The sequence below is a fragment of the Canis lupus genome, chromosome 16 (assembly GCF_048164855.1).
Source record: "Canis lupus baileyi chromosome 16, mCanLup2.hap1, whole genome shotgun sequence".
In the NCBI taxonomy this organism is placed as follows: Eukaryota; Metazoa; Chordata; class Mammalia; order Carnivora; family Canidae; genus Canis; species Canis lupus.
This window is the reverse complement of record NC_132853.1, coordinates 60134509-60154040: the sequence shown is the minus strand read 5'-3', so window position 1 is coordinate 60154040 and position 19532 is coordinate 60134509. Positions and strand designations below refer to the sequence as shown.

Here is a 19532-nt window from a genome sequence, read left to right as displayed (position 1 = left end):
TAGCGCCTGCCTTTGGCCCAGGGCGCGATCCCAGAGTTCCAGGATCGAGTCCCACATTGGGCTCCCTGCATGGAGCCTGCTTCTCCCTCCTCCTGTGTCTCTGCCTCTCCTCTCTCACTATCATGAATAAATAAATAAATCTTAAAAAAAAGAAAGAAAGAAAAAGAAGGACAGGGGATCCCTGGGTGGCGCAGCGGTTTGGCACCTGCCTTTGACCCAGGGCGCGATCCTGGAGACCCGGGATCGAGTCCCACGTCGGGCTCCCGGTGCATGGAGCCTGCTTCTCCCTCTGCCTGTGTCTCTGCTTCTCACTCTCTCTGTCTCTCTGTGTGACTATCATGAATAAATAAAAATTAAAAAGAAAAAGAACAATGAGGATCCCACTACCTGACTTGATTTCCTACTCAGGCAGCACTAATGGAGACAGTGCGGTGTTGGCAGAAGTTCCCACAGGCTCAGTGAGCCAGTGTAGACAGTTCAGAAACAGACCCATACAAATGTGGTCAGTTGGTTTTCCACAGAAGCGTTGAGGTAATGGGATGGAGAGAAGAACCTAACAGACGGTGCATGCTTGAGAGACGAGGGTCGGTGGGCCTGGGGTGCGGGTCGGTGACCAGGTACCCGGGGTAGGGCTGCCTGAGAAGGGGCGCCAGCGGGGCTTCCAACCCGCAGGTAAGCGGTAAAGGGAGCTTTGTGGGTAGGGGACGCAGCAGGACCTGTGTCCAGACGCAGGGAGGGTGTGGGCAGCAGGAGATGGTGTTGGGCTCGGGGGTCGGCGTGGGCGCCCGGGGATCGGCGCGGGCGACCAGGACTGTGGGCGCCGGGGGCCCGCGCAGGCCGACTGGGTCCCAGAGAAGCAGGCCGGGAGAGCCCCGCGCCCCCCGCGCCCCCCGCGCCCCCCGCGCCCCCCGCGGCCCCGCCCACGGCCGAGGCCGAGGCCCCGCCCCCTCCGGCCGCGTCCAATCGCCGGCCGCTGCCCCTGGCGGGAGGGGGCTCCTCGCCGCGCGGCCCCTCCCACGCCGGGCGCCCCGACGGACAGCCCCGCGCCCAATGAGCTCCGGGGCGGCCGGGGCGGGCACGCGGGCGGCCAATCGGGGCGCGGCGCGGCAGGAAAGGCGGGCCCCGCGGCGGGCGGGGGAGGGGCCGGGCCGGGGCCCGAGGCTGGTTGCTGGCGGCGGCCGCTCGCCCTCGGCCCGGCGGCTTCATTGTCACCTGGGCCTCGGGGCCGGGCCGGGCCGGGGCGCGAGGTCGCCAGCGCCGAGCCTGGGCCCGGGGCGTCGCGCCTGGGAGGGCCTCGCACGGGCCCCGCCGCCCGCCCCGCAGGCTCCCCAGGCGGGGCTCGCGCAGGTGAGGGCGCCGCGCAGGTGAGGGCGCCGCCGCCTCCCCCGTGCAGGTGCGGGCGGGGCGCTCACGGGCCGCGGTGGGGGGTCCGGCCCCTGGAGCCGAGCGCTCGGGGCCCGGAGCTGCCCGGGGGAGACTCCGGGGCTGAGGGGTCGGGGCAGGGGCTGGGACCCCGGCTCGGGGCGCGGGGCGCGGGGCGCGGGGCGGACGGCCTGTGCGCACGGCCAGGTCGGCCCGGACGTCTCCAGGGAGAGGCTGTGTTTACCGCCTGAGCCCCGCGCGCTGCAGCTGCAGCCCAGGGGCCGGCCTGGGTCCCGCGGGGTGTGGCCAGTGCTCTGGGGACAGACGGTGTTAAAGTCACCCCCGCAGCCGGAAATGCTCCAGTGAGGCCTGGCGTGAGTGGCAGGGACAGCCCTGGGCTCCCCTGGCCAGGGCCCCCCACTCGGCGCCTGGGCCCAGGCGGGGAGGCCGCTGCGCTGCCCTGGCGGTAACGGCGAGCCACCCGCAGTGCTCCTGGCCGGAGGGCCGTGCCCTTCCCTCCCTGGTGGCCGTGTCCTGCCCGCGCACCCACTCCTGCTGCTGGAGTGCCTGCCACGTGCCGGGGCCGTGTGGGCCCTGTCCTCGCGGAGCTGACGTTCTTACGAGGGGTCAGACAACACAGACCGACCTGTGTGGCCAGGCCGAGGGAAATAAAGCAGGAGCGGGGAGCACCGTGCCGGGCCTGGGGCTCTCTGAGTGGAGGGGTGCCCGGCGGAGGGCCCGCGGTGCAGAGGCTGCCATGGGAACCAGTTCCGAGGAGCAGCGGGACGGCTGGTTTGGCTGCAGCAGAGCGACGGCCCCCCCGGGGGTGGGGGCAGCGAGGAGGTCACAGAGAGAGCAGAGTCAGATCCGAGGGCTGCCGGGTGTTTAGACTTCATTCTCTGTGCCCGGTGCGGGGCCCTCGGACGGGTTTTGGCAGGGACACAGTGTGACCTGAGACCCGCTGCAGAAAGGTCAGCTCTGGCCACAGGGAGGGGGAACGAGGGGCTGCTGTGCTGGTCCAGGTGCAAGGGGAGCTCGTGGAGGGAAGGGCTGTGTGGGGAGAGGGCGCCCACTGGCTGGCCGCCGGGGGAGCAGGGGTGCTGGCCAAGGGGGACATGTCAGCCTGGGGCCTAGGGCCTGGCCTGGGCTGGCCACAAATTGTGGCCCCTGGAGGCGGAAGTCAGCGCCCTGTTTTGGTCTCTTTGGGGCCAAGGCACCAGATGCGCAGGAGGTCCTGAGGCAGGGGTGAGGGAACAGGGTGGGGTGGGAACCGCCAGCGTCTGCATGGAGCTTGGAAGCCAGATGTGGGCCCCCAGGTGAGAGGGTGGGTGGAGGGGAGGCCAAGCCTGAGCCCGGGACCCCCTGACCTGAGGGGTGAGGAGCAGGAGGGAAGGGACAGCCCGGAAGACTGGAGGGTGGCGGGTGCTGGGAGGGTGCAGGGCCTGGGAGTGGGCGGCCGATGCCAGGACGCCTGGGGTGCTCCTGGGGGCGCTGGGGAAACTCAGGGGTGCCGTGGCCAGATGAGTTGCAGACCCTGGGTCGGGTGGCAAGCATCAGACCGGGTCCCCGTTAGAACATCTCTCGTGGCGCGTCCTGCCCGCCGGCCTCAGGATGACCCCAGGGGGCGGCCCTCTGTAGACACCTGCCTGCCCCCCCGATGAAGGAAGGCAGCTGCCCCCGGCCACCCTCGAGGGGGTCCCTCCGGAGAGGCGACCCTGCTCTGCTTCATGCCTTCTCCTGGCCCTGGGACCCCCACCCACCCTGCAAGGAGGTGCCTGCGAGGCCGGGCGGGAGGTGGTGGTGGGGCGGCCCGGCTCTCAGAGGGCGCCCGCTGCATGTCTTGCCTGCTCAGGGCCTGCTCCGCCCCCATGAAGGGCTCCCGCCCCGCCAGCCGGCCCGCCAGCACCCCCGAGGGCAGCTCAGAAGGCGTGGACCTCAGCCTGACGGGCCTCCCCCCGCCGGTGTCCTGGCGCCCCAACAGCGCCTCCACCACCAAGCCCATCGCCCGCTTCTCCGTGGTCGCCGGCAGTGAGCCAAGGAGGAAGGCGCCGGTAAGTGCCGGAGCCGGGTGTGCGGGCGCCCCGAAGAGCCGCCGCACCCCTCACGGCTGTTGCCTCTTCCTTGCCTGTGGCCGCCCCGAGATCCGGGGAGACTCCAGCTCGTATAGACCAGAGACCTAACTCCCACGGGTTCAGGCCAGGGTCGGGGCCTAAATCCTGCTGGCACCAACCCCTCGGTCCCTCCTGCTCCACCAACATTTGGATTAGTGAGGCGCTCAAGGAGCAGGAGGGGATGAGCTCCAGCGCCCTGAAGGGACCTGATGGGCAGGCTGGCAGCAGGTGCTGCGGCGGGAGCGAGCGGGCCACGCTCCTCGGGGATCCGTCGCCCACTCCCCGGCCAGGCCCACCCTCTTCCTCCTGGACCCTCACCATACCGCATCGCAGGGAACCACTCTGCTCAGGGAAGACGAGGCTTCTAGAGGCTGAGGACCTGCCCACGCCCCGGGTCACGCCGAGGACCCCGGGGGTGCCGTCCTCAGAACCGGGAGACCGCGCTCCTCTCTCTGAACCCGTTCTCCGAGGCCCAGGGAGCCCCAGGAAGCCCCAGGATGGCATGCGGTGCTCCGGCGAGTGTCTGTAGCCCCCGCCACGGGGTGCTTGTTTCTCCTTGTCTGCAGGAGGGGCCCGGGGGTTCCCGAACCGTCAACAACCTCCGCAGATCCAACAGCACCACGCAGGTCCACCAGCCGCCGGCTAACCAGGCCTGGACCGGCGCCCCCAGGTAGCCCCTGGCGCCCTCCCCTCCTGCCTCCGTCAGCCCCTCTTGCAGCCTCACCAGGCTGGGCCCCAGCTGGACACGGGCCTGACGCGACCTGCACTCAGGCCAGCCCCACGGGGGGCAGGGGGCAGGCGGGATGTGCCTTGACCCATCCTACCTGCAAGTAGATACGCGGACCCCCAGGCCAGTGGCCCTCTGCCTGCTCGTCTCCCCCTGTCCCTGCGGCGCCCTTTGTGCAGGTGTCAGGGTGGCCAGGGCGCGGCGGGAGTGCTCGGGGACAGAGTTTCCTGGTGGTGACCTGGCCCCTCCCGTCCCCCGGAGGATGTGGCGTCCGTGCTCCTGGAGCTGGCTTCCCGGGGCTGACTGTCCCTGCTTGCCGTCCCCTCTCCCGACACAGGCCGGCCGAGAGCCCCCATGTCCTGACGCTCTCTGAGGGCAGCCCCGGTGGGAAGAAGAGGGCGGCTGGTCTGAGCAAAACTCCCAGTGAGAAGGCAGCCACGTGGAACGTCCTGGTGAGGGCCGGCGCCAGGGTCTGCGAGGTTCCCTCTGAGTTCTGGGGGCACCTTTGATCCCAGCATCAGACGTGGGGGAGGGGCACAGAAACCCGCAGCCTGTGGGGGAGCCAGTGGGGGATGAGCCAGGGGCCTGGGCAGCAGGTCATGGTCCGAGGAGGTGGCATCTGTGTCACCGACAGGATGACCAGCCCAGGGCCTTTGCCTCGCCACCCGACTCCCGGAGCCCTAGCACCGTCGGTGCGCCCGTGGGCCCCCGGAGGAGAGAGTGCACCGTACCCCTGGCCCCGAGCTTCACTGCCAACAACAGGTGGGAGCCGCGGTCGGGGCCCAGCCACCTGAAGCCCTGGGGGGTGGGGGGCACGCTGCATCTGTCATACTTGTCCAGGACCTGCGTGCTCCAGAATGAACGAACCAGTGGGGAAACCAGTGACTGAACTTGTCACCCGGGGCCCAGGGAAGGAGGCCTCGGGGGAGGCGTCTTGCATGCGGGGGCTCCTCTGGCCTGCGCCGCCCTCTTCCGCACAGGCTGGGCCTGGCGAGGCTCCTGGGGGGGCCCCGGCCGCACTGCGAGGCCCGACCCGCATCTGGGGAGGGGCACAGCGTGTTAGCCGGGGCCCTGGCTGGTCAGCGTGCGGGCTCCAGGGTCCCTCGTCGGCCCCCACGGCGGGCTGGAAGGCGGGGTTTGCTGTCCCGTGGCCGCCCTGCGCACCCCTGCGCACCGCGCCTCGGCCGCTCCATGGGCAGGTGCGCGCCCATCTCTGGGGCGGGGCTTCCACGCAGGGCCAGCACCCGCTCTGCTTCATCCGGATTCTGGGATTTTGCGTGGTTTTTTTTGTGTTTCGTTTCTGCCGTGGAACTTGTGGACCCGGGCCCTGGATCCTCGCCCTGCGGGTCATGCTCTTATTTGCCCCGCGGAGTCGGGAGGGTTTGCCGGGGAGTGCGCTGCGCTCGGGTGCCACTCCTGTGGGGCAGGCTCGCGGCTCGCGGACCCTAAAATGATCTTTTTTCCTGCGTGTTGTCTGCGTCCCGGCCCTTGTCCCGGACTTGAGGATAGAACCCTGAAGCTCCTCTGCGCAGAGAAGGCCCTCGGGGCCTGGCTCCTCCGCCCGCCCCACCCCCTGTCCCCCTCCCCGTGCACGTGCCCCCGCCTTGGGGGGGCGGGCCCTCCTTCCTCTGTCTTCTGGGCACAGCCTCCTGCAGACCCGCCTCCCCCCGCCAGGGCACCGGGTGGCGACAGGAGAGCCGGGTGAGCCCAGGGCGGGCCGGGAAGGGAGCCGTCAGGGTCACCGTGGCTCCAGGGCCCCTGCTGCGGAGTCTGCCCTCCCGATCCCCGTCCTCTCCGGGTGCCACGTTGTCTCCAGACACGCTCTGTGTCGTCCCCTTGCTCCCCCACGTGGAATCTCGGGGTGCCTCTGCACCCTGGGGCCTCCGCGCTCTCCTCGGTGCCCCCACCCCATGCTGATGCTCAGGCTGCTCGGTCCCGGTGTCAGTGGCCCAGTGAGCCTGCTGGAAGGTTCTAGAGAGCCAGCACCTCCCCAGTCGTCGTCTCCTTTGCCTTCAGCATCGCCCCGAGGGGCCTGCGTGCCCCGTGCTGCAAGCCTGCCCTGCCCCAGCCCCGCGTGGGCCTCGTCCCACAAGCTCCTCCTGTTGCTGGGGCGGCAGATCTTGCTCCATCTCCCAGGGCTCCGACGGCAGCAGGCGGGGCGGTGGGGCCGTGGGCGCCGCTGCAGGGTCACCGGCTGGGGGACTGCGCTCCCGCCCCGTCTGCGCTGCACCGTCTGGGGTCCGCCGTGAGGGCTGCGTTGAAATCGGCGCAGGCCACCAACAGCCCGTGCCGCAGACGCTGTCCCTAGGGTGTGTGGACACTGCCCCGGGGCCCGTGTGGATTCTCCGAGACACCCTGTCCCGCCCCCTCTGGTCATCCGCCCTTCACACGGCGTCTCCTCATGTCTGGAGTCTGGCTCTGGGGCCTTTCCCAGGGGTGTCCTCAGTGTTGCCTGGTGGCTCACGTGGGGTGACCAGGAGGGCCGGGCTGCCGGCCTGGGGGTCCGTGCCATCGGCGTCTGGGGCTTTTCTCCGGGCGGCTCGGTGCCCCTGGGGAGGGATTCTCCGGTCTCCCGCCCGCCACAGCGTCACCGGGAGAGCCAGCCTGTCGGAGCGGAGGGACGGGCTCGGTGCCTGGGTGCCGAGGGAGGAAGGGGTCTGCGGTGCAGCGTAGCAGAGCTGGGGGCCTCCACTTCCCGCAGCTCTGTGGGGCTCCCCTGGTCCCCAGCTCCCTGTCCCCAGCCCTCCACGTGTCACTCACCACTGGTCCTTCTGATTCTCATCTCGTTAAGCTCTGTGCTCACGTCTTCCGTCCTCGTGTGTTTATACCACGTGTGTTCCTTCCCGGGCGTTTGAGGGGCAGAGAGGACGGTGTGTGTCTTCCGCCCTGTTTCGCTGCCCCAGGAAGGCCCATCCCCATCGACAGGTGGTCTCTGACCCATGTCCCCACTGCAGGCATGTCCGCTGCCAAGGCCCAGGTGCTCCCTGCGCAGCTCGGGTTCTGCTCAGTGGAATGCCTGGGGGCGGGGGGGGGGGTGCTGTCCCGGGCCCCGAGGAGGCCCCCGCTATCGGTGTGGCGGCCGTGGAGGGGCCCCAGGGACGCCTGGATGACGCCACCCCCTCCCGTGTCTTCCGGCAGGAGCAATAAGGGCACCGTGGGCAACTGCGTCACCACCATGGTGCACAACCACTACACGCCCCCAGAGAGGGCGCCGCCCCCCAAGAGCTCTAACCACACAGCTCCTTCCCTCAAGTAAGGCCTGGCTCTGGTCTGGGGCAGGTCGGGGCGCTGGTGCTGCTGCCCTTGCCCGCGACGGGCACCGGGGTGGGGCGCGGGGGGGCACTGTACGGGCCAGACCTGGTGGGCAGTCAGGCCAGCCTGGGGCTCAGCCCCGCGTGGGGTCCTGCTGGGGAAGCCGCGGCCACCCTAGAGTCTCCAGAGCAGCTCTGCGCAGGCCAGTCGGGGGCCGGGACTGCCCACGGGTGGTTCGGGTCACTGTCCGGCTCTGGGATCCTGTGACTCTTGAGACCGCTTTGCTTTTTTGAACGTAATGAGCTCGTTAATCACGGGGCCACCAAAGTGGATGCCACCGAATGGACCCCGGGAGGGGGCGGGGGGGCGGGCAGGCGGTCCTGGGGATCTGCTGGCGCTCGGGCCCAGGCCCAGGGAGCAGGCTGTGCTCACTCCTGAGGTCCGGGGGTGCGGGGCCTGGGCCCGCCGCGAGCCTTTTCTGCCCTTCCCGGTAGCAACATCCTCAAGGCGGCCACCGGGGCTGGGGGCAGCGGCAGCTTCGGGAAGCCGCACGGGGACCAGGCCGGCAGCAAGCTTGTGGCCCAGAACAACACAGGGGGCGCCCCGGGCCCGCTCAGACGGAAGGAGGTGACAGAGGAGGAGGCCGAGAGGTGACCGGGGGGCTGGGGGCTGGGGGGAGTGGCGGCGGCGGGGCTTGAAGCTCCCGTGAGAGAAATTTCCAGTCGATAATAGTTTTAGAACACGGAGGCTGCCAAGCTCAGGTCACACGACGGTGAGGTCAGGCGCCGGCCGCTCGGTCACCTGCCTGGCCGTGTGCTTGTCCTGTGGTGGCCACAGCCATGTCCTGGGTGCTCCCGGGGGACCTTTGCCGAACGAACCAGCAAATGGTCCCAGGAGCTGAGATCAAGGGTTGACTCTGCTTTATCCAAGTGAACTGATTTATGAGATGGTCCCGCAGGCTAAGGGGTGGGCTTGGTGAGTTTGGGCACACATGTGCACCTGTGTCGTCTACACACACAGCCGCCAAGACACAGAAGGTCCATCACCCCTACAAGCCCCCACATGCCTTTTATCCAGCTTCTCCAGGCCCGACCCTGGCCACAGCGATCTATCCCCTTAGGGCTTTGCGTTTTCTAGAATGTTCTGAGGGGGCAGCACTTGGTCCGTGGCCTATCACGCCTGGCCGTGTCCTTGGCTTGCCGCTCTCTGCGGGGAGTTGCCATCTGTGTCAGGATGCAGCGTTCACCCCCAGCCAAACGGTGGGCCTTTGGGTTATTCCTGGGGTTTCATTTCTGCGGGAACGTGCAGCCGTTAGCTTCCCTGCCCACCTGGGCCTTCGGGGATCCAGGGACAAGAGGCCGTCGCTCAGCTGCCTGGTTCCACGGGACACGGGGCCCAGGCTTGGTCCCGAGCCCTGCTGCCCCCTTCCCCCTAGGTTTATCCACCAGGTGAACCGGGCAGCTGTCACCATCCAGCGATGGTACCGCCACCAGGTGCAGCGGCGCCAAGCCAGAGCTGCCCGCCTAGAGCACCTGCCAGCATCCAACCAAGAGGTCAGCGTGGGTGTGTAAGCCGTGCCCCGAGGAGGCGGGCGAGGGTCCCCGGGGTCTCAGCTGCATATAGTGGGGTTTCTGGGACCCGTGGGATTGTGGCCTGGAATTGCCCGTGGCCCGTACCCAGTCTGGGGGCCCCCTGCTCCCTCCCTGCCCCGGGTCAGGGCCTGGGGATCGGGACACGCCTGCCACCTACAGTCTGAGTGGGTTTCTGGCTGCAGGGCCCCCGCCCTGAGGTGCAGAGCGGCCTCCCCACCCGGAGGAGCCACTGGCTGCCTGGATGGACGCTTTTCTCCTCTGGGGCAGAGAGACAGCAGGTTGGGGGCCAGGGTGTCCCGTGGAAACCAGGTCTGCACCGGGCGGCTCCATCTTCCCAGTCAGACCAGCTGTGGCTTTGGCTTCCACAGGAGCAGCGGCGGCAGCTGGGAGGGGACAGCCTCCTGGACCAGCACCAGAAGAAGGAGGCGGCCAGGAGGAAGGCCCGGGAGGAGAAGGCACGCCAGGCCAGGCGAGCGGCCATTCAGGTACGCCAGGTGACCCGAGGCGTGGGGACCCCGTGCCAAGGCAGCAAACACTCGCTGGGTCTGCCCTCTGTGGCTGAGAGCAAGACCGTGCCCCCGGGGGACCCCTGCCCGCCACCTTCCCGGAGCCCTCCTTCCCCATGCCCCTGGTTGTTGGGCGTTGGGCAGCTCGGCACAGGGTGGGGGGACGAGGGGCCTGGCTGTGTCCAGCGATGCTGCTCAGAGCTCCCCCTCACGGCAGGAGCTGCAGCAGAAGCGAGCCCAGAAGTCAGGTGACCCCGAGCTGAAGGAGGCCTGGGGGCCAGAGAAGCCCCGGCCTGCCCAGGAGCTGCCCCCAAGGCCGGGGGGCACCACCCACACCCCCCAGACCCACAAGGCCAACAATGCCGGTGAGCACAGCAGAGCCCGCGGGCCACACTTCTGCCTCCGGCCTGTGCACCCTCAGGGTCATCAGCCCACCCCCACCCCTGTCAAGGTCATCATCTCACCCCGACCCCCCTCAAGGTTATCAGCCCACCCTGACCCCCCCCCCAAGCTCATCACCCCGGCCTGACCCCCATCAAGATCATCATATCACCCCGACCCCCCTCAAGGTCATCACCTCCCCCGACCCCCCCCTCCCCGGAGGGCTGTGGTCCCTCCCGATGTCCCCTACCCCACTTTGTGCCACGGCCCGTTTGGCCACGTCCCCCCATGGAGGAGGGGCCTCAGCGTTAGGCTTTGCAGCCCTGCTCCTCTTACTCTGCAGCTGGTCAGGGGACCCACGGAGCAGTGAGGCCTGCCTGGAGTCCTAGGGTCGCACTAGTTCCCCTGACCCTTCACCCAGAGGAGCCCGTGTTGCCCAGACTCCCCGATGGCCCGTGTTGTCCTGCTGTGCCTTCCTGAGTGTGGCCCCTTCTCAAGGGCTCCTCTGGATTTGCTGCCCCGGCCGGGGGGACGCCCAGGTGGGCCACCACTGTGCTCTCTTGCACAGGCGCTGGCTTCCCGACCGCGCGCCCAGAGGAGCCCTGCCAGTCCGCCTCCCCTTCATCTCCGGAGCCCCAGCAGTTGGCAGAGGACAAGCCTCAGGTGTCCCCACGGCTCCTCCTGACTTCCCTCCCTGGCTTCAGCTTTGGGGCGCGTCCATGCCTGGGGCCACTCATGCCAGGAAGGGCTGGGTCGTTGCTCCAGTGCGGAGCTGGGGAGTCAGGGCTTGCTCTGACGTCCCCCCAGACTTTCACAGACACCCTGGGGTGGGGCCCCCTGCACCCGCTTGCAGAAGGGAGCGGGAGGCTCCGAGGTTAGGTGTGGGCCAAGGGGCGAGAAGGCCAGCCCCAGGGGCGCCCTGCCTGGCCACCCTTCTCGTTTCCCTGGAGGTGGGTCGGGATGAGTCCAGGCCGCGTGGCTTGAGTGGCTTCAGTGGGTCTCCCTCCTCTGTGTCCGCTGCAGGATGCCAGCGCCCAGGGCATGCCTGGTGAGGATCTGGAGGTGGGGGGCCCTGCCCGGAGCAGGGCCAAGTCCAGGGTGACACTGGACGAGCTGCTAGACACACTGAAGCTGCTGGAAGAGGAGCCCGAGCCGCTGCCCCGTCCCAGGGCCTACCGCAAGGACAAGTACTCCTGGACGGATGAGGTGACTGTGGGCTGCGACTGCACAGGTCACAGGGGCACCGTGGGGGCACCTGCCTGCTTCATTCGGGACCCCAGTGAGGGCCACGTAGGGCTTCATTGAGTCCCCCCCACTCTTCTGAGGGCTCGCTGAGATTTAGGATGCTCAGTAATCCTGGGGTGGGGAGAGAGGGCCGCCTCCTTGCTGGGGGCCCTCAGCGATGCCCTGCAAGCACCTGGGCAGCCGGAGAGGCCCTTCCTTCCAGACCAGGTCCAGCCGCCTTCCCCAGATGCGCCTGCGCGTGCTCCTGCCCTAGGGTCCTGAGCTGCTCCTGGAGGCCAGCGCAGAGCCCTCGGCCGCCCCGCAGCCTCTGATGCTGCGCCCCTTCCCCTGTACCTGTAGGAGGACGATGCCAGCAACCTGACAGCTGACAACCTGGAGAGATTTGGGAAGCTCAGCACGTGCGACGGTCCCTCCGAAGACGGGACCCTGCTCTCTGAGGCCAAGCTGCAGAGCATCATGAGCTTTCTGCACGAGATGGAGATGGAGCAGTTAGGGCAGGACCGGCCGGCCTCGGCCCCCCAGGTGTGGAGGGGCCCCGGGAGGGACGGCAGGTCCTCACCGGGGGGCCAGGGCCTGCCTGACATATGCTGCCTCCCCAGGGGCTGGCGCTGGAGGACGGGCGCCCGGAGCCCGGGTCCACGGTGAGCACATCTGTGATGCGGCTGAAACTGGAGGTGGAGGAGAAGAAGCAGGCGGTGGGGCTGCTGCAGAGAGCGCTGGTAACGCCCCCGCCCCCAGCCTCGCCCACACGCACGCGCACGCTGCACCTGCTCCCCAGCTGGGCACCCTGCCAGTGCTGCTCCCTGAGAGGCCTCGCCTTCCGTGTCCCCCTCCTGGCTCTCTCTGCCCCGTCGCCGCCCCGGCACCCCTCGCAGATGCAGCAGCGGGACCTCACCGTCCGGCGGGTCAAGGAGACCGAGAAGGAGCTGGGCCGGCAGCTGCGGCAGCAGAGGGACCACTACGAGGCCACCATCCAGCGGCACCTGTCCTTCATCGACCAGGTGCCTCCGCCGGGCAAGGGGGCACCAGCGGCGGGGGAGGGGACCGGGACCTGCTGGGCACATGGGGTCGTCGGGGTCCAGGCCGGCTCGGGCCTCTCGGAGACTTCTAGATCCACGGGCCTCCTCCCCTCTGCGGAAACAGGCGGCACCTTCCCCTGTGGGAACTGCTTGACAGGTCATCCAAGGCATCATGGTGTTCCCCCCACAGCCGTGACCTGCCCCTGCCCCGCGGCTGTGTCCCCCACCCATGCTCTCCGTCCGCTTGCCGCCTGCCCTCCCAGCCCCAGGGCCCCTCGCAGGCTCCTGCAAGGTGGGCAGTGATCACGGGGGCAGGGACCCTCTGGGGGCAGCAGCTTCAGCCCCGGCCCCTGATTGCAGTTGATTGAGGACAAGAAGGCCCTGGCGGAGAGGTGTGAGGCTGTGGTGGCCGAGCTGAAGCAGAGGGACCAGAGGCGCAAGGACAGGGAGGCCCAGGTGCAGGAGCAGCACGAGCTGGTGAGCCTCTCGGCCCGGTGGCCTGCGGCCTGAGTGGCCGTCTCTGCACCGGCCGTCCTACGGCCTACCTCCAGCCCCGCGGTGCTCTCAGGCCCCGTGGGGGCAGGTCCCTGCCTGGCCACCCCAGAACCAGGCCGCCTCGGAGTGTGAGAGTCACGGGGGCTTGTGCACCCACCATGTGGAGCCAGGAGCGCGCACGTGAGAGCCTCGGGCCTGTGGCCCACACACGGGGTGCCAGCCAGCGGCCCAGGCAGCGGACATGCCGCCCCAGCACCAGCATCTGTCCCCTCCCTCCCCTGGAGCAGCTTCCTTCTGACCGCCTGGGTGCTGGACGCTAGGGTGGGGGCCAAGGGACTCGCAGTCCCCCTCGCTGTGTCACGTTGGAGGTGGCAGGCAGTGCTGGCCACGTGTGAACCTGAGCGGCCCCCGGTCTGGGCCCTGGGGCAGGGGACCTCACCTGTTTTTCCTGGTTTTGCTGGCCGAGGATTGGACCCCTGCTCATTGTGCTGTGCCGGCGGCCGCCATTCACAGGCTCCCTCCCCCGCACGGCCACGCTGCGCACACTGTGGGCAGCTAGTCCCCACACCCAGAGCTGACTCTGCAAGGGCGGGCACTAGCAGTTTTTTTTTTTTTTTAAGATTTATTTATTTGAGAGAGCGTGCCTGCAAGCAGACACACAAGTGGGAAGGGGGCAGAGAAAGACGAGGGAGAGGATCTCAAGCAGGCTCCCTGCAGAGCGTGGAGCCCAATCCAGGGCGTGACCCCACGACCCTGAGATCACTACCTGACCCGAAACCAAGAGTCGGGCGCTTAACCAACCGAGCCACCAGGCGCCCCAGCACCAGCATGCCTAAGGTCCACCCTGCCCTGGCCAGCGCAGGGTCAGCTGGTGCTAGGGACTTGGGGTGCCCTGTGGGGCCCCCGCTTCAGGCCTCCAGACTGGACCCTGCCTCCACCTCTGGGGAGGGCCGAATGGGGTCATGGGCATGTGCGGGGGAAGGGGTGGGTGAGGCGCAGGGGTCCCTTTGCGTCTCTAGCTTCCTCACCGCTGCCCTGGGGACTTCCCCGTGTCCTTGCTGGCAGGAAATCAAGAAACTCAAGGAACTAATGAGTGCCACCGAGAAAGTCCGCAGGGAGAAGTGGATCAACGAGAAAACCCGAAAAATCAAGGAGATTACAGTCCGAGGTGGGGGCCGGCCAGCCCCTGGGGCGGGTCAGAGGCTGATAGGCCAAGGGCCCAGAGGCAGGCACGGGGGGGGGGGGGGGTCCTGGGCAAGGACAGTGGTTTCCGTTACAGCCACGGGAGTGACCACATTCCCGGGGAGCCCCAAGGCCTCAGGGTGGGTGACCGCATCCAGCTGGCTTGGAGGCCTGGGTGGCGGGCGGCGGGGAGGCAGGCCACAGGCCTCACACGCAGGTCCGGGAGGGGGGCCCTGCTTCCCCTCTGCACCCTGAACTCCTCCACCTTCCAGGGGAGCATGGGGGTGCCCCGGGGTTCCCTGCCACCTGGCACCATCGCTGCTCCTCCCGCATATAGAGAGTGGGTCTGGGGGCTGACGGGCCCCCTTCCACTGTGCCCACTAACGCCTGGACCAAGGGGAGACCCCGCAGGCCTGAACCCCAGGGCGGGGAGTCGGCGGGGAGTTGCAGTGCCGCAGGCAGAGGGATGGGCCTGCCCACGGGGACTCCGCCGTGCTTTGGGCTGGAGACTCCAGTGTGGCCGGGGTCAGGGACCCCCTGGCCGGATGGCAGCCCCAGTGTCCCAGCGGGTGGGAATTGGGAGTCCCTGCAGCCCCGGGGGCAAGGCTCGGGGCCCTGGGTCAGGGGTCCTCTGCGGGCCCCGCAGCGTGATGCCCTCCCTCCAGGACTGGAGCCTGAGATCCAGAAGCTGATCGCCAGGCACAAGCAGGAGGTGAAAAAGCTCAAGAGCGTGCACGAGGCGGAGCTGCTGCAGGCGGACGCGCGGGCGGCCCAGCGCTGCGCTCGCCAGGTGGAGGAGCTTCGGGAGCAGCTGGAGCGCGAGAAGGAGGCGCTGGGCCAGCAGGAGCGGGAGCGCGCACAGCAGCGGTGGGTGCCCTGGACACGCGGGCCTGGCCCGGGAGAGCTGGGACGTCCGGGGGGCGGGGGGCGGGGCTGAGCCCTCGGCCCTCGGTCCCGCAGCTTCGAGCAGCACGTGGAGCAGGAGCAGCGGGCTCTGCAGCAGCAGCGGCGGCGGCTCTACGGCGAGGTGGCCGAGGAGAAGGAGCGGCTGGGCCAGCAGGCAGCCAGGTGCCACCCGGGGGGGCCCGCCCGCCGCCCCCTCCCCCGGCCGCCCTGCTGGCCTTGCTGACCTGTCCCGGCCCACAGGCAGCGGGCGGAGCTGGAGGAGCTGAGGCGGCAGCTGGAGGAGAGCAGTGCGGCTGAGGGCCGGGCTCTCAGGGCCGAGTTCGAGAAGGGCAGAGAGGAGCAGGAGCGCCGGCACCAGGTCTGCGCGCCTCCCTCCCCGCCCCTCCCCTCCCGCTGCAGTGTGGGGCGCGCCCGTCTGGGGTGCAGGGGTCACCACCCAGCCCCGCCGGCCGGGGAGCTGGGCTGAGCCGGGCTGGAGTGGCGGGGCTCCCCGGCCAGCGCCCTGCGCACCCACAGCCTGGCGTGCGCGCCGGGGGCTCGGGGCCTGCTCTCACGGTGCTGCCACCCCCCAGATGGAGATGAAGGCCCTGAAGGACCAGCTGGAGGCGGAAAGACAGATGTGGGAGGCCAACTGCGCCAAGAAGGAGGTGGGGAGCGGGAAGCAGCCCCTGGCCGGCACCTCGGGTGTCGGAACAGCTGCGTGCGGGTTCCTGTCCCGTGGCCTCCCGTGGGCCCGGTCTGGGTTCCCCGGACTGGCCGTTCAGGGTTGGTGGTGGGGTTGGTGGATGCACCGGACCTGAGTGCGCTGGTTCAGGCCTCCTCCGGGGAGACTGGGGCCGGGGTGAGTCCCTCTGATGGCAGAGGAGGACCTTCCTCACCCTCCCTTCACCCACGTGGCTGCCCTTGAAACTAGCAGACACCGCCCACCCGTGTTCGGGGAGCACCGAGGAGGCTCCCTCCTCAACTTGCGGTGCCTCCCTCGGGAAGTGCCGGCCTGCACTGCCGGGTCTTCTGGAGAGAGGCTGTGTGGACAGGCGCTCCGGGCCATGCAGGAGCCGGTGACCCATAGGCCTGGGGACCGAGCAGCCTCCTGTCTGCCCCGTAACCATGTGCAGGCGTCACTGCATTTGTGAGGCACGTTTGTGGACGCGGGGCGGCTGGGTCAGAGCGTGAAGCCTGACGCGAGTCTCCCAACTGCCTGCCCTGAGCCCACCCCGTCGGGGCCCTGCCCGCCCCAGGCTGGAGGTGTCCAGTCCCCCCCTCGGACCCCGGGCCCCTGCCGGGTCCTGACCATGGGGCCAACGGGGCGCAGGGCAGGGCGAGGTCCTGTGGGCAACCCTGCGCCAGCCCCACCGAGCCCCTGCACCCCCAGGAGGCATGGCTGCTGACCCGGGAGCGGGAGCTGAGGGAAGAAGTCCGCAGGGGCCGGGACAAGGAGATCGAGCTGGTCATCCACCGGCTGGAGGCCGACATGACGCGCGCCAGGGAGGAGAGCGAGAGGGCGGCGGAGAGCCGGTGAGGCCCTGTCCCCGGCGCCCGGCTCGGCCCTGAGCGCCCGGGCCCCCTGACCCCGGCCCTGCCCTGTCCGCCCGCCAGCGTGCAGCGCCTCCGGGACAAGTACGACGCGGAGCTCTCGGAGCTGGAGCAGTCGGAGCGGAAGCTGCAGGACCGGTGCACGGAGCTCAAGGGGCGGCTCGGGGAGGCGGAGGGCGAGGGCCTGCGGCTGCAGGGCCTGCTGCGGCACAAGGAGAAGGAGCTGGCCCGCGTGACGGCGGTGAGCAGGGGCGGACGGCGGCCCCATCCCCACGCCCCCCCACCCCGGCCACATGCTCACTCCCTGCACACCCCCCCAGGTCAACGAGCAGCTGGTGGGCGAGCGGAGCGGCCTGGCCGAGGTGCTGCGCCGGGAGTTTGCCGACCGGCTGGCCGCCTCCGAGGAGGACACCCGGGTTGCCAGAGCCGAGCTGGCCGAGCTGCGGGCCCGCCAGCGGCTGGAGCTGGAGCAGCTCTCGCGGGAGAAGCAGGCGGAGCTGGAGGAGGTGCACCAGAGGTGGGCACGGCCCTGGGGGCGCACGAGGGGGTGGGTGGGGGGTGCTGGGTCTGAGAAGCGGATGCGGGCTGCGGGTCCGCCTCTCCTGGCAGCTGGGGTGGAGCTGGGCGTCCAGGCCGCTGGGGGCTCCGTGTGACGCGTGGCCCGAGGGCCTGGCCGGCTGAGCACCAAGCCCCCCAGCAGGACCGGCTCCCCAGGAGCGCCCCACGTGGGTCTGCAGAGAGGCAGCTCCCCGCACCCTCCACCCCCACACCCCCATCCCCGGCCTGGATGAAGCAGCTCCTGTGTGGGAGGAGTCTAGGCCCCGAGGGGTTAGGGGGGCAGCTCCCCTCCGTCCCAGGGCTGGGGTGGGGTGAGCACAGCCATCCCCCTGGCCCTTCTGGGATGGGGCCCCTCCCAGCCACTGTGCTGCTCCTCTGAGCTGCACACGGGCCCTGGGGTCTGGCCGGGGGTGAGGCCCCGAAGCCCACCGCGTGCTCCCCACAGGGTGAAGCTGGCCCTGACGAAGAAGGAGGAGGCCGTGCGCAGCCTCCGAAAACAGCATGAGGTGGGTCCCCGAGGCCGGGCCTGCCCGGGGGGCACGGGGTGGGGGCGACTCGGGCCTGACCCCTGGCAGACTGCGTGTTGCAGGCCGCGGTGAAGCGGGCCGACCACCTGGAAGAGCTGTTGGAGCAGCGCAAGTGGCCGTTATCGAGCGCCAAGTGACCACCGCAGCCCGGAGGGGTCGACAGCAGCAGGGCGGGGGGTGCCTGGTGTGAGGCGGACCCCAGCCCGGCCCCAACCCCACCGACCCCTCTATTCCTCCGCCCTGGGCTCCGGTCATCCTGACGTTAGAGCACCATGCCTGCATTTTAACAGTAAAGAGGTGTTTTTCATACTTTGTGCAGCCCCTGCCTCGTCTCTTTCTCCTGGGCTGCGGGCTGGGGTAGCAGGGGCTGGAGGCCAGGCATGGGGTGTCCCCAGCCCCTCCCGGTGCATGTGCCTGCTGCAGCCCCTGGGGCTGGGTCCCAGGCCCCCAGCAGAGAGAATGGCTCTTGTTCCAGCCTGGGCCTCGATGGGCCCTGTGGCTGTTGGTCCCCGTGGCTCCTGGGCCCTGTGGCTCTTGGCCCCCGTGGCTCCTGGGCCCCATGGCTCTCAGCCTCCGTGGCTCCTGGGCTCCGTGGCTCCTGGGCCCTGTGGCTCTCGGCCCCCGTGGCTCCTGGGCTCCGTGGCTCCTGGGCCCTGTGGCTCTCAGCCTCCGCGGCTCCTGGGCTCCGTGGCTCCTGGGCCCCCGTGGCTCCTGGGCCCCGTGGCTCTCAGGTCCTGTGGCTGGCCTGCTCTGCCCCAGAAGGGGCTCGGAGGCTCCTCCCCTTCCTCTCCAGCAGCCCTAGCGCCTGCTGTTCTCTCCCGATGGCTGGAGACAGTGTGGCCCTCCCAGGAGACCCTCGTTTTCCTTCCCTCACTTGAGGACACCCCCCCGGAAGTGCAACAGCCGGGAGCCCCTGAGGAGTGGGCACTGGCCAAGAACTGCCCGTGAGGAGGGGGGAGGCATGAGAGGGGAAGGCCGAGGTGCTCCTTGCGGACGCGCCTCCCCTCCCTCTGCCGGCCCTCGCTCACCACGGGCCTCCCCCTTCCTGCCGCCGCCCTCCCCGCTGCCTTGGGGTATGTCCAGCTGCGGTTTCCTCACCTGCACGAGAGTCTTTTCCCTCTTTGGTGCTGGGGCGGGGCGCCGCAGGGACACACACCCGCTCCCTCTGGCCTGACCCCTCCCGGGGCGGGAGCCTGGGCTGGCCCCTGGACAGCGTCCCCGAGCCCGAGCCCCTCCTCACGGGGCTGTCGCGTCCTGTGAGGTGCCTGGATCGGGAGGAGAGCTTGTGGCCATGCAGCCGGGTGTGGCTGGGGCATCCAGTTCCGGGGCGGGAGGTGAGGGGGGCTGTCCGGGTCTCTGCGGAGCTCCGGCCCCCACTCCCTGCTCCGTCCCTCGGGGCTAGGGTTGCCCTGCGGCTCACCCTCTCCACCGGCTGTTCCAGGATCCAGGCTGGCCTCTGACGCCTTCTGCTGGAGCCGGGAAGGGCGCGGGGTGGGGCTCCTCTAGGGGAGGGCGGCGGGCACAGCTCAGACCCCTCCCTGGGCTGCAGCTGCAGGCAGAAGGAGCTGACTGGTCATTGACTGCGGCCAGGCTCCCAGGAGCACGGCGGGGACGGCACGGGGGAAGACAGGTTTTCCTATCGAGGCTCTGACCTCCCTCCACCCACCAAAAAAAAAGGTATTTTTGTCTGAAGCTGTTATTAGGAGTTGCCATGGGGAAGTGGCTGTAAATTACTCAACTATGTAGTTTTGCAAGTAAGGTATTCAGCACATGGGAAGACGGTGGTGTCCAGAGAGCAGGGCAAGCAGGAAAGCCAGGAAACCCGTAGAGGTGGGTGGAGGTGATGCTCCAACCAGAGGCAGGCCTGACCTCCCGGCCCAGGTGGCACTGGCCACCACCAGCAGGAGCACCCCAAAGCCCCCTGTGGACAGAAGAGGGAGACACCCTGGGTTTTTGGCGGGGTCCCTTCCCTGGATGACTATGGGTTATAGGGGCAGCTAGAGGGATCTCTGGCGCCACCTCACCTGGACCCCCTTACCAGGCCCCCTGCACCCGTGGCCCTCTGACAGACAACCTGCCTCTGACCCACCACCCTCTCTGGATACAAGTGACAGCACAGATAGGTCGTTGAACTTG

The 19532-nt window shown here is 69.2% G+C and overlaps 1 protein-coding gene across 2 annotated transcripts; it reads left to right on the top strand.

The window, feature by feature from the left end:
* Positions 1–1198: 1198 nt before the first annotated feature.
* Positions 1199–17705, top strand: CEP131 (centrosomal protein 131). 2 transcript variants are annotated; one of them, XM_072781944.1, is made up of 26 exons: positions 1199–1347; positions 3215–3413; positions 4040–4143; positions 4538–4652; positions 4835–4962; positions 7339–7452; positions 7947–8102; positions 8888–9005; positions 9413–9529; positions 9768–9915; positions 10500–10594; positions 10955–11137; positions 11516–11698; positions 11776–11895; positions 12052–12177; positions 12556–12672; positions 13756–13858; positions 14538–14739; positions 14833–14940; positions 15019–15136; positions 15351–15425; positions 16151–16293; positions 16375–16552; positions 16632–16828; positions 17315–17375; positions 17459–17705. In XM_072781944.1, the coding sequence occupies exons 2-26, from the start codon at positions 3231–3233 to the stop codon at positions 17531–17533; spliced, it is 3267 nt and encodes a 1088-aa protein (XP_072638045.1). In that variant the 5' UTR covers positions 1199–1347; positions 3215–3230; the 3' UTR covers positions 17534–17705. The 2 variants fall into 2 exon arrangements, with proteins under 2 accessions (XP_072638045.1, XP_072638046.1); XM_072781945.1 differs by lacking the exons at positions 1199–1347; positions 3215–3413; positions 4040–4143; positions 4835–4962.
* The last annotated feature ends 1827 nt before the right edge of the window (positions 17706–19532 follow it).

Coding starts and splice junctions, on each gene's coding strand:
- CEP131 (XM_072781944.1), top strand. CDS start 3,231: ATGAAGGGCTCCCGCCCCGCCAGCCGGCCCGCCAGCACCCCCGAGGGC. Junction 4,963..7,338: donor AGCTTCACTGCCAACAACAG/GTGGGAGCCGCG, acceptor GTCTTCCGGCAG/GAGCAATAAGGGCACCGTGG. Junction 13,859..14,537: donor CAAGGAGATTACAGTCCGAG/GTGGGGGCCGGC, acceptor CCCTCCCTCCAG/GACTGGAGCCTGAGATCCAG.